Source organism: Falco naumanni, chromosome 15 (assembly GCF_017639655.2).
Source record: "Falco naumanni isolate bFalNau1 chromosome 15, bFalNau1.pat, whole genome shotgun sequence".
In the NCBI taxonomy this organism is placed as follows: Eukaryota; Metazoa; Chordata; class Aves; order Falconiformes; family Falconidae; genus Falco; species Falco naumanni.
Genome location: NC_054068.1, coordinates 7,557,600 through 7,570,615, shown reverse-complemented (window position 1 = coordinate 7,570,615; position 13,016 = coordinate 7,557,600). Strand labels below are relative to the sequence as shown.

At 38.0% G+C, this 13,016-nt stretch overlaps 1 protein-coding gene across 3 annotated transcripts in view; it reads right to left on the bottom strand.

Moving 5' to 3' along the window:
- Window positions 1-13,016, bottom strand: part of ADAMTS18 (ADAM metallopeptidase with thrombospondin type 1 motif 18) — a 79,991-nt gene that overhangs the window by 43,878 nt on the left and 23,097 nt on the right. For 2 of the 3 annotated variants that reach the window (XM_040615628.1, XM_040615629.1), the window contains exons 4-8: window positions 6,954-7,236; window positions 3,106-3,305; window positions 2,439-2,522; window positions 1,411-1,570; window positions 670-775 (exon numbers count right to left, since the gene is read on the bottom strand). In XM_040615628.1, coding sequence (XP_040471562.1) covers window positions 670-775; window positions 1,411-1,570; window positions 2,439-2,522; window positions 3,106-3,305; window positions 6,954-7,236 — 833 coding nt within the window. Of the gene's footprint in view, window positions 1-669; window positions 776-1,410; window positions 1,571-2,438; window positions 2,523-3,105; window positions 3,306-3,668; window positions 4,006-6,953; window positions 7,237-13,016 lie in introns of those variants that run through there. The other variant, XM_040615630.1, reaches the window with a different exon arrangement.

Genomic DNA, 13,016 nt, shown 5'->3' with positions numbered 1-13,016 from the left:
CATCCCTCTTGTAGCGAGGGGCCCAAAACCCAACACAGTGTTCAAGGCACAGCATCAACAGTGCTGAGGGACAATCCCTTCCCCGGTCCTGCCGGCCACACCATTTCAGATACAAGCCAGGATGCTGCTGGCTGCCTTGGCCACCTGGGCACACTGCGGGGTCACGTTCGGTAGCCGTCAACCAGCACCCCCAGCTCCTTTCCCACCAGGCAGCGTACCAGCCCCCTGCCCCCAGCCTGTTGCTCTGCGGGGAGTCGTTGTGCCCCAAGTGCAGGATCCGGCACTGATCCTTGCTGAACATCATACAACTGGCCATGGCCCATCTATCCAGTCTGCCCAGGGCCCTCTGCAGAGCCTCCTGCCCTCAAGCAGATCAACACTCTTGCCCAACCTCGTGTCATCTGCAAACTGACTGAGGGTGCACTTGATCCCCTTGTTCAGATTGTTGATAAAGATATAAAACAGGACTGGCCCCAATACAGCCCTGGGGAACACCACTTGCGACTGGCCACCACCTGGATTTAACTCCATTCACCACCACTATTTGGGCTCAGCCATCCATCCGATCCAAATGATCCATATTTAACTGATTTATGTTAACTTGTGCTGTGTTTCCATTCACTCACAGATTTATTTATAGAAGGAGCACGTAAGACTCATGAAACTTACTTGTGTCCAGATTCATGAGCAATTGTAAAAGCCAGTCCAAGGCCTGTATCTTCATTAATGGTGCAACTACGGTATTTGCTGCACATGCCACTGATAGGTGCAAATCCTGAAGGAAGGAAGCAGTAGAATAGTTTGTTCCCCTACAGAATCCCAAATACATATATCATCTGCACTGGTCCTAATAAGCCTATTTGTGGTGCATGAAGATGATTGTCTGCTTCATCGGATTTATCGTGGAGGAATTACAGCAGACTTTTATTTAGCTATAAAGAAAATCCTGTATAAGAAGTATAAATCAAACCTAACCTCTCAAAATATACTTTACTTGTAAAGATTATTCTTTCCCCCCTTCATGCCTTCACTGCTCCCAAATTAGGGAGGAATCCCATTCAAAAAGGGCAAGTAGTCATAAAAAGGAAAAAAAAATATCATTGGCTCAGAAATATTCTCAAAATCAAAAATATTCCCAAAATCAAAAATATTCCTTGAAGAGGTGACAATTCAAAAGGATGTCTTCAGATAGCTTATTTTGCCACTTTTTCTGGGGCAATGATACCGGAAATACTCATTTTCTTTTAGGTATCTCAGAGACAAATATATAAAAATAATAGTGTTCTTTACGCTTCAAAAAGGCTACTATTATGTGCAAAAATAGACGATTTTAAAACATTCCCATCTCTATAAATCAAGATGATGCTGTTGACACTCACGAGTTTATCAGAACATGTTTTCATATCATACCTAAAGTATCACAGGGCTCATTTTTCCAAGAGCAGATATCAAAGCCCGTAAGCAAGATGGCATGGTCATGGCGCTTTCCATTCTTCCCAACCAGAGCAGACTGCCATTGGCAAAAGCTGTTCAGTGACTGGTCCGCATGGTGGTTAATCAGTAATCCACCCTGTAGATATTTCATGGACATAGAAATAAGGTGCTTCCATCAATATTTGAGAAACTTGATTGAAAGAATAAGAGTTGGTTAGGGAAAAGAGTATTACTTTTTCATATTTGTTTTGCATAAACTTATGTATTCCCATGTTAACTGTCTGTGATGACCAATTCTGTTGATAAGTGAATCAATTACAGTTGTAGAATAAAACTGCTCCTCTCCCCAGACACGGATATTTTCAAAGTCAGTGGTTGGAATTACAGTGTACAAATAATTTTGATTCCTGATAACATTGCACGCTAAACTGTTTTCAATCTTGTGATTAAAATATTTGGAGATTTCTCTGAAGGAAAAGTATTATCCAAGTAGATCAACCCATCACAAACTTGTCTTCATCAGAAGAAATTTTGTCTCCTTTTGTGTCAGCATCCTTACCAAAAGAATTGGCACCACTCCCACCTTTTGTTACACACTATCTTCAATTCAGGACTTTTGACTCCTTGCCCTTCTGATCACCACATCCTGGAAAGTCCAGGTCACAATCTTTTTATTTATTTAAATACTTCTTAAGTAGATTTCTCATTCCAGCTATTTCTGTTCAAGAAAATGCTGGAAATTGTTAAGTTTTATCTCACTGAAATCATTTCAGTGTTTCTAAAGAACATTTATATGAAACGAAGATTTTAGTATCAAAAAATGAGAAGCAGTGAAATGCAGAAAGTGTGATTTTGGAGGTTTTTGTGATTTTCATCATCTTCTCACGCTTTATGTCTTAAGAAACCTCTAATGAAAGTTCATGTACCTAACATAGGAACACCCAATACTCCCTGTGAACAGCAGCAAATGAAGCACACCACACAAAAATTCTGACCCAACTTACAGGCTCTTGTTCCAAAAGAAGAAGGCTCACAATGATAATGTTTATATCACTTCCAATTGTTCCATCTTTAAACAGACTGGAGACCTGCAATGGTTATTGAAGAGGAAATATCATCTACATGTGTAATTTTTTTAATAGATTAAACTCATGTATTGAGTTACTGCATTTGGCTTCAATTTCCATTTAAAATTAATGGAGTTATTACCTTTTAGGATTAATTTAAAATAGTTTAACCCAGAATTATGCCCCAAACCACTAGACTTATTCAAAAACCTTGAAAACTTTCTATTGTCTTCAGTGGGCTTTGTTCTGTCCTTGGTTTCCTGGATTAAGCGTAATCAAGTTCAAATTCAAGTTTTGTAGTACAAGGGCAAAGCCACAAAGCAAAATATATTTTTTGTTAAATTATATGATTTTTCACAAAATAAATCTGTGCTTTCTCAAATGAATTTTTGTTTCAAGGAGAGACATCAGACAAAACAAAGTTTCATGATACTAAATGAAAGTTTCCATTTCAGAGTATCTGCCTTTTTTGTACTACACAAGAAGTAATTTAAAATATGACATTTTAAATATTTTCCTTTTTTTTTTTTTTTTTTTTGAACCCTACAGTACTGTTGACAGAGCTGTGATAATCTAGGGATAATTCAGATACACCACATCTTACCATATTCATGACTGTTAAGATGTACGTTGTTACATTTTCCTTGCCATGTTTCTCCAACATTTTTTTATCTGCCACAACAAGGGTTTCAACATTGAGACTTCCATTTTTCTGAATTTTAGCAGATGATCTTTTGAACCTTGCAGAAGTCCCATATTCATCTGAGCGAATGTACGTCTCTTCCGTGGGTGGCTTAGGTGCATCTAAAAGGAAATAAAACTCAGTTTTGGAAAAGGTTCAGAGCACTCATGAACAGTTTCATCAGAAAATGAAGCATCACAAGTTTAGAGCCTTAGATTATTTTTACAGCACATGATCTAGTACTTATGGCTAAGATTCTATATTTATTAATAAAGACCTGATTCATTCCTGAGCGAAGGATGGCTACAGGGAAAGAAGAAAATGGGAGAACCACAATCGTATGCAATAACCACTTTAAAATAAAGAATTAATCTAACAAAATGGTAGTATTTGTGGCAAAAAATACATACAGAAGTTTAACAGAATATCTACATTTTTCCTATCCTTTTGATAACTTCTTAAGGTGTTTGGCATGTGCTACTTACATAGCAGTTGGTAAAAAAGTCCTTTCCACAACAGATGTCCACCGTCAGTACAGAAAGCAGACACACACCACAAGTAAGATTCCTGCCAGCCTGCTGTTGTGATTGACATTAGCCTTCTATGTGAATTTGCCACTGAGATTATCCCTGCTGGGAATATATTTATATAGGGAAATGTCAGGCAATAGCAAGGAGGGCTTGGTAACAGGATATGCGCATCCAGCCCACACACCCCAATGCCAGGGAGCACTTTTTCCCTCTGTACTTGTGTCACATGGTCAATGGCACAGTTAGAGCATGGTCTCTACTCCATTTCTTCACAGCCAGGAATGGGAAAAGAAATCTATATCCTAGTCCTGTAATGCTGCTGTTATTCATAGCTTCTTTTGCATAAACCTACATTGCCTCTGAATCAAGAATTATCTCGAAGGCCACTTCAACATATTATTCCGATAACGATAGTTTTTGTTCACAGGATGTAACATGACACAAGTGAGGAAGCCTCAGGTAATCAAAAAAATCCTGCCTGTGTCTCATCACAAGGACATAGTTAAAACAGATGCTACTTCCTTCCATGCCGAACTGGGAAATCATGAATACCACAGAATGCACAACAGCAGCCTGCTTGCAAGGACTAAGTCACTCTGAACTATGTTTAACATGCCAGTAACTGTGCTAGTAAGATTTTAAAATGTATCAGTCATTATAAACAATTGTCCTTTACAAGCTCAAAGAACTTTTCTGGAAGCACGTCAAGACATGAAGACATGCCTCACCCAAGAGTGAAGCATTCAGTTCAAGGCACATCAGTTTCCATGTACTGTTTTGAAGGCAATACGACTTCAAGGCATTCGACTCATAAATCCATGAGCAGTGTTTTGCTCTTGAATTAACTTCACTGTTACTAATAAAACCTAAGCAGCAGCAATGTTTCAAGCATGATTTATGATCTACAGTCCAGTTAATTCTCAGGATCTAAAAACATTTAGATTGTGAAGGGTCTGAAAGATTATTAACTGGCTGTCCTAGTGCTTACAAATTGCCAGCATATGAAATTGTAGAGGATGGTGAGTGGGACAAGCTACTTTTATGACACTAAAAGTGGCAGTGTGCTCTTCCCTCTTACTGTTCATCAAGTTTGGAGTCGTTCTTAGGTTAGGATAAATTAACCTCAACTCAGTGGTGTTAATAGTAGAGGAGTGTCTTCCATAAGACTGCATTCTGAATGCCTTTGTTCATTCAAGCTGAAATTTTCTATTCCAGGTGATCAGATTGGACTTTGCTGAAAATTTCAAACTGATATGACTCCAGATCTCAGAACAAGACAATGTACAAACCAAGAAAAAAAACCACCAACAACAACAAAAAAAAAAAACAAAACGAAGAAAAATGTCCCAAATAATCATAGAAGAGGTGTTGCCTTTACTGAAGTGAGATGTTTTCTTCTACATGCTGTATTTGTCTTTACTCAATTAAACAATCACAAGTGATTTTATTTGTAGAACTGCATTCATTCAGTGAACATACATTGACTTGTTCTATAGATTAGCCAAAGCTGGGTATAGAAATAGGTTGTAATTTTTTAGAACTCCTTCATTTCTCTCGGAAGGTTACAGGTATGTACTGCATGAACTGAAAGACTGCAGGATGTGAAAAGAAAGTTTCATGGTTAAGGTAATTAAATGCAATCTTGCTTAATCAGATCCTAACAGCATCTGAAACAATCTAAACAATGATGGGTAAATCACTTATAATAAACTCATCACAGCTAGATGCTAATCGCATGTTCTTCATTTAACATAAACCCAACTTGAATATGCAGCTAAGAACTCACAGCTGTAACCGAAGTTATTTAATATATAGATACACACATAGAATTAGAGGAGCATATATTCTGCTAAGTATTTTAAAGAAAAACCTCAGTTTATCGATTTGGTCCCCAGAAGCAATGGTTATTTTTGACTTCTCCTGTGTCTGAGCCATGAGAATAATGACAGTATCTTCTCACATGCCAGGAGGTTATGAAAATACAGTGTTCAAAATGTACTAATTTATTACAGCAATAAGCACCATGTAAAAGCTCAAGTGGACACAAATAATTCTTAATTTGGACAAGCAGTCACAGGGCATACAGTAAAAAAACTGCAAGACCACAGCAGACAATGCAAATAAAATGCTGTAGAGCTGATAAGCACCACTATCTTCTGCTCTGAAGCAGGCAGCAGGAAAACCAGACAGGAGGGAAAGGGAGTGTGTAACGAGGTATTTGTGAACTGCATTAGAATGCAAATGTTTATAGGTTGAATCATAGGCTTGTGCATCTGGTATTTGAGGTCTAGCTTTCCAATCTAGAAAGAAGGATTTTTGAGGAAGCTGTCAATTTTTAATAGGCAGTTTTCAGGCCTCAGGCAGGCCTCAGTCTCAGCCAGCCACCTTTTCCACTACCTCCTTTCTCATTCCTTCCCTTCTGTTTGTTTTCTCTTTCTTCCTTACATGCCTGCCTTTTGGAAAAGGAACCGTCTCATTTTCTAAGAACTCAAGTAGGAAGTTGGAAGAATATCACTGGACTGAGACTATGTTTTCAATACTGTGTGCAGTCCTGGAGACCCTCATTAAGAAACTCAGCTCTAAAGCAGATCAGCTTTCAAACAGAATCAACTGAATGCTGTAAGCACAGATATAGGGTCCAAGGGGGATCTAAAATATTCTGCAATTTGAGGGTCTAATGAGGACTCAGACTAGACCTTGGCAGGATAATATATTCCAATATTATTTTTTAAGAGGTGGCTCCAAAATCTTATTTAAACAATTTACATGGGAGGTTCTTTTTGAAGATCTCAGTTGCTAAACATTTCATTATCAAATAGTGAGTTCTGAAAGACGTATTCTCTATCCTCTCAGAAATTACTGATTACTTTTTCTCCATCTTCAAACCTAATTAATTATATATCCCCAAACTAACAGAGAGCAGATCAGGGGCTTGGCATCCATCACTGTGCAGAGCTGCTTACTGAAAACTATGTAATTGTCACAAAATCAGGCAAGGGATCTTTTAATCTAGGTAGAGAATAAGAAAACTAAACAGTGATTCTAATGGCTTAATAAAATAGATTATGACATCAATTTAAAGGAATAATCAAGTCTGTAATATCTAATCCACTTTAGACCTGTATAATTTAAGGTTATTATATCTCCATCACAAAGGTGACTGTGAACCACACTTCAGAATCACCATACAGTCTCTAAGAGCCACTATCTCAAACAAGGAGAGAAAGTTTCCTTACATACATTTCTTGCGACGTCCACAAAAATGTTGCTTTTGAAACCTTCCATGGTGGTAATCATTTGCTTGAGCATGATACTTGTGGGAAGTGTGAGTTCTGTGATGACCAAAAGAAAAGTGTTTGGGACTGGACTCTATTGTGTACCGATGCACTTTCTCTTCTGCAGTTCGTTTATATAATACATGAGGATGGTGTCCAGCAGGCGATGTGTAGTTGTGCTCCTGTGCTAGCTGCTGAGGTAACGGAGATATAAGGAACTCGATCTTCTGTGTCCTTATCAAACCTGACTAAAAAAAGAAACACCACCAGAAATTAGAGAAAAGACTGTCAAAAGTTCACAGCTGGAACATGCTAGGTCTTAAACTGTTTTTTCTTCAAAGCCTAGACAGATTAAAATGTGCTCTTCTAAATTAGATTTACTCAAGATATAATCTAGATAGTCTTCTCAATTAAAGTATGCATTTTTTCACTTCGGAGATCACCAGGTTTCACGTTTGGTAACACACAAAACAAGAATGTTGCGGGACTGGCAACATAGCACCTTCGCACAGTACCATGAATAATTTCGTATGCAATATTAATCCATTCTTCACAGTATAGATTTGGTTCTATGGGTGTTTGTGTACAGCATATACAGTCTCACATAAAAAGAAAATGCTTTTGGAAAATGCATCTTCTAATAAATGCATACATTAGTAAACCAAAATATTTAAATTTAATTTTTTTTTTTTCTGAATAAGGTATTACCAGATGGGAATCCCAGACTTAAGGTTACCCCTAAGTATAAACATAAGCACATTATAGTACAGTAGCACAAAGCTGAAGCATCTGAACATTTTAGTGCTATCATTCAGTAATCAACTCCCTGCAATTTAATCTTCATAAATGCAGTTTATTATTTATGCCCTCCTACAAAAGAAAACTGATCAGTGAAAGCAAGTATCTGATTGTTTTCCTTCTTGGATCCCTGAAAGACAGAAGTAAGTATGGGAAAACTACGCTGTAGTTTTCACATAGTATCTGTGCATAAAACTGCACATGTGATGAAGTGTTTCCAGGATCAGGGCCAGGGAAATGTGGGTGGCACTGAGGAAGTATTTCCATGCAGCTCATTAATCAGTTATGATTTTATTTCATTTCTTGGTTTTGTAAAACATGTTGTAATAAACACTCCTTTTTACCAAGTCAAAAACCAAGAAGAAGTTTCATCAGGTAATTCTATTACATTATATACGTAATACTAGATACAGATTTTTGGTTTGGATCAGTGAGGCTCTACCATGTGCCAACACGCTCCTGCCAAAACTGACATCCCACGAGGACTACATATCTCTTATGCTTCAGAAAAATATGTGCAGACAAACAAATGTCAATTGCAAACCATCTTGCCCGACATCTTAAGTCCTCCCAGATTATGATTCCACCTCCTTCCTCAAAAAGTATTCTTTGAAAATGCACATATCAGACATGTAACACCTATTCCCTCCTGAAATGGATGCTTTTCTTTAGACTAACGTCCTAGGACCTGAATGCCAAGGGTATCAGAAGGAGACCAGTTTGAATGCCTAATGTAAGCATTGTATTTCTTGAGGATTTGTGGAATTTTCTGCACTTTCAAAATTGTTTCCCATGAGGAAAAGTCAACAGAAAATGAAAAGCAAGTCAAAATAGAAAGTTATATATGAAATCTTCACAGCTTTAACCACTTACCAAGTTAATGCTAAAATTGACTTTAAGTCTATTCCAGCTGAAAAGATTTATCAGAGATATACAGGTTCTTAACAGCCTATAGTCATACACTATGCCCTTTTCATGGAAATTCACTTCTGCCTTTCCAAATCAAAGGTGGCTTCGCAGTACTCCCCAGTACAAGCAACTTTCACAGGGGCCTAATAATAGTGCTTGCAAAATCAAATGGTGACCTGAATTTTGACAATAGAAGAGATTCCATATTATGAACTATGAGGGTCTACTTGTCTCCTGGAAAATAATGTGAAAACAAACATATACGACATTCTGATTAAGTTTGCCTCCTCTCTTTTCTTCAACATGAATTCATAATTCGGTATCAGCCTATATCTTCTTAACATTCTAAATGAAGGTTAAAATTGCCTCTGTCAATAAGAGACAGGCTTTAAATAATTGACAAGAATTTAACTTGGCTGTTCACTGCAATAAGTTGGCATATTTCAAATGTCAGATCGCATTTGGTCATGACAAAGTACTTTCCTGTAGGGAAGAAGACTAATATTTTAAATCTTTATGATGTGTGTCATCACACAATTTAAAAGTGGTTCCGAGAGGCAATTTTTATCTGCTAGAGTGCACTGATAATTGGGCACTGCTAAATGATTTTTTTTTTCAGTTGGAAAACAGAAATGTAGTGAATCTGGTTTTTATTTCCCCATTTTAAAGGCTTCTAGAAATTATTCCTGTAGGATTCATTTTGTCAATGATTCAAACCATATGGAACAAAGGGTTTTCTACATTTTCCTGTAAGACACTGTCCCTGATGTACACCAAGTTTCAGCCCCCAATGTAATTTCTATATTTAACATTGTAAGGGTGGATTGAGAATCGGGGGGGGGGGGGGGGGGTGGGGGGGGGTGGGGGAGCGAGAGTAAACTGAATTCTGGGCCCTGCACTGCATGTATATTGCTGCACCTTTACATAGCCTGTAGCTGACTGCGTGCCTTACAAATGCATTCACTTTTTTCCCCGTAGAAATTACTCTAAATCTCCCATAAGACTCCTTTCCTTTGGGTTTTACATCAGACACATCCTCCAAATTGAAAAATGTTGTGTAAATGAAAGATACTTTCGTTTTGATAACATCGAGTTTTATGAAGTTGTCAAGAAGAAAGGGAAAGTGCCACGGAGCAGTCTGAACACTCACTCAATCACAGACCATTTTCTATTTCTTCCAGGTATGGGATCATTTCAAAACCTCATATTAAAATAATCTGTCTGGCAATTCCAAAGTAACATTGAGTATGCTGACCTGGCTTCTGACAGAGATGCTCCGGATCACTGCAAAGGGGGCAATTGGGCAATAACTGCCAGAGACTTTTCTTGCAGGTTCTTTAATTTTAGCCTTAGGTAAAGCAAAATGGCCTATGGCTATGGTCATGCTGGCTGGAAAATATAACAGCTGAGAAATGCCAGAGCACAGAGGTAGGATACCAGCACAGAATCATCTTTTCTAACTTTAAGCTGCCAAAGAATCCCAGTTTCTTGAAGGCCAGATTTTGGCTAGTGTTTACCCATGGGCACTCTAAGTTTCAGGGTGGTGGGTTGGTTGGGTTTTTTTGTAAAAAAAAGGGTTCTGGGAATTTTTTCTGCAAATACATGAAACATTTTTCTAATTGTAAATTAGGTGCACTGTGTTTATCCAGCTCCAATACTTCAGTAGATGAACACATACTGTCAAAACTGTCATGGAAATTCATGCATTAGGTTCCCTATTACAGCATAACTTTAAGTATACATGTGGTTTTCCTTGAATCAGAACTCAGTATCTTTCCATTAACTTTGATGGGTTTGGGACCCATCAAAGAGAGGGTCAGATAGGTCAAAACTCCACTTTTATTTCAGATTCTCCACAATTATAACACCATGAGAGGAAGCAGGATGACAAAATCTAACATTTTTACCAAGTCTAGACAACACAGCATGAAAAAGGCCAGGGACTCCTCTCTATTCCCTCTCTCTCCCACTGTGGCTATCACTAATAATAGCAGTAATTGTGAGAATATGGTGGGAAGGAAAACCCAAGAGATTGCTCAGTTGGAATTTGCTGTTCTCTTGTTCTTTCCTCACAACACATTTGCTTTCCTTCTGTAAGGGATATTCCATGCCACTGGAAAGTAAACAGAAAGACATACGTTGATCTGTGTGGTTAGCAAATAATTCTGAATCAATAAATTAGAGGAACTTGCAGTTTGTTTGCAGAAAAGTTGAGGAGAGATGAGAAGGCAACATTCCTACCACTTGTTATTTGTTGGGAAATGTTTGCTTAGCTCTGGGCTAAAGGAATTTTCAGATCCATTACGTCTTTGTGAAATTCCTCAGTATCAGGGTGTTATCACCAAGGTAAGGCACTTGTTCTGTTTTCTTGGTGTGTTTCAAAAGGAGGAAGAATTGCAAAATCAAATTTGGACAAGGAAAAGGATAATAAAATACCTGATTCAAGATTTTTTTACATTGAAGTTAGATTATAAGCTGAAAAATAAGAAGAATTCTTCAAAACACTGAAAGTTCATCTTAGCTATACAACCCCAGGTAAATCTTCCGCTGATTTTAGACCCACATAGCACAGTTTTGAGAGTCACACGCTAACATATCTGTTTCTAACAGGTCTCACTGGCCTCTTACTGGAATAGCACAAAGGCTGCTCCCATTTGTCTCCTCCTGTGTTAGACTCTGAGCAAAGCCTCTGGCAGATTACCAGCCTGTAAACCCAATTCATTTTGAGGCTTCAGCATCTCCAAAAAACAGACCCTCAATAAAAAACACAGCAGTGACAGTGAGCAAAGGATTTTCAAAACTTACTTTCCTTGCCTATAGTTGAACAAAGCTAAGTTCTCAGGTAGCAGACAAACCCTTGCTCCGAGCTAGAAGAGCCTCATGGCTGTGGGTTCTCTGCATATAAGGCATTTTTGTTACATGCTAATTAAATGAAAGCAACAGCTTGGCCATAAACATATTAAAGTTACAGGAGTTCCATAAACCAGATGCAAATAATGAGGTAAGAAGCATAATGAAATTAAACTGAGAATTAAAGCATGAATAAATGAACTGCAATGTCTCTGCTAAACGTAACTACGTAATACTGACTGACACAAAGTTAAATCACAGTTTGTACTAAGACAGGAATATCTCAACTAAATAAAGTGCTAAAAAGTTTGCATGTATGGTCTAAGGAATACTACTTATACCCAGAATGCTTTACTCAGTGTTATGAGCATGCACATAAAATTAGGTGTTAAAAAACAACTGTGCCTCTAACCGAGAGCAACTAAAACAATGGCCAAATAAATCAATGAAGTCTATACCATTAGGTCGGTGTGTATGTACTCAAGATGAAAAATCTTTCAAAAGGAAGAGTTAAACGTTGTTTCACACCCATTAAAATAGTTCCAAAAATTCATGCAGTTTTAAAAGACTTGACAAAAGGCCAACTGAAATTGGCATAAAGCTTTCCACAGACTTCAGTGTACATTGATCCAAGACTTCTGTTATTTCCCAACTGTCCAGCTTCTAAAAAACACAAATCATTGATTCAAACACATCTTAACAAGAGTTACAGCACGTAAAGTACAGAGACATAAAGTACAGTTTTTAGTTCTACTTAAAACAAATAGAAATATAAATTAAGAACTTCCTTGAAATATAAAGAATAAGAAGAACAGATGGCCTAAGAACTATGGTTGCTGGTTATTTAAAATTATCTGAGGGCAAAGATGTCTCTATAACTAGTACTCACATCACAATATTGTTGGGACCATCTCACGCCACAGCATATTGGAGTCTTTTCTTGTTCACTTTGTAGAGAAAATTAATGAAATTATCTTAGCTACAGTTCATTTTAATCAAAGTCAAACTCTTATTTTCTGCCCCGATGCTCTGCTAAGTCTCTGGCACTTTGCACCACAAAAGAAACACAACAGACCCATCTCTGCCACCGAAGAGTTCCCTTGCTGGAGGAGAGACTCCCCTAGCTCTGGTGTTCAACCTGTGGGTTTGTCTACCAGATTGTTTCCCATACTGGAATAATGAGTATCCTAGAAGCAGAAAGAGGGTACGATAAAGATCCAGAGAACATAAAGTTATTCACACAACTTAGAACCACCTGACAACAGCCAGAAATTGCCTTTGGGCCCAGACTGGCCTTTAGAATCAGGCAGATGTCAATTTTCAAATGCCAACGTGCTGCACCATGTGCTAGAAGAAGGGAAAGGTCTCCCCATAACTCCTGTACCTCCACTCAGACTCCACCACAGACTGATGGGGAGATGAGGCCCTTCCCTCAGGTTTTATAAGCTGATAATGATAGTTCCATCATGAA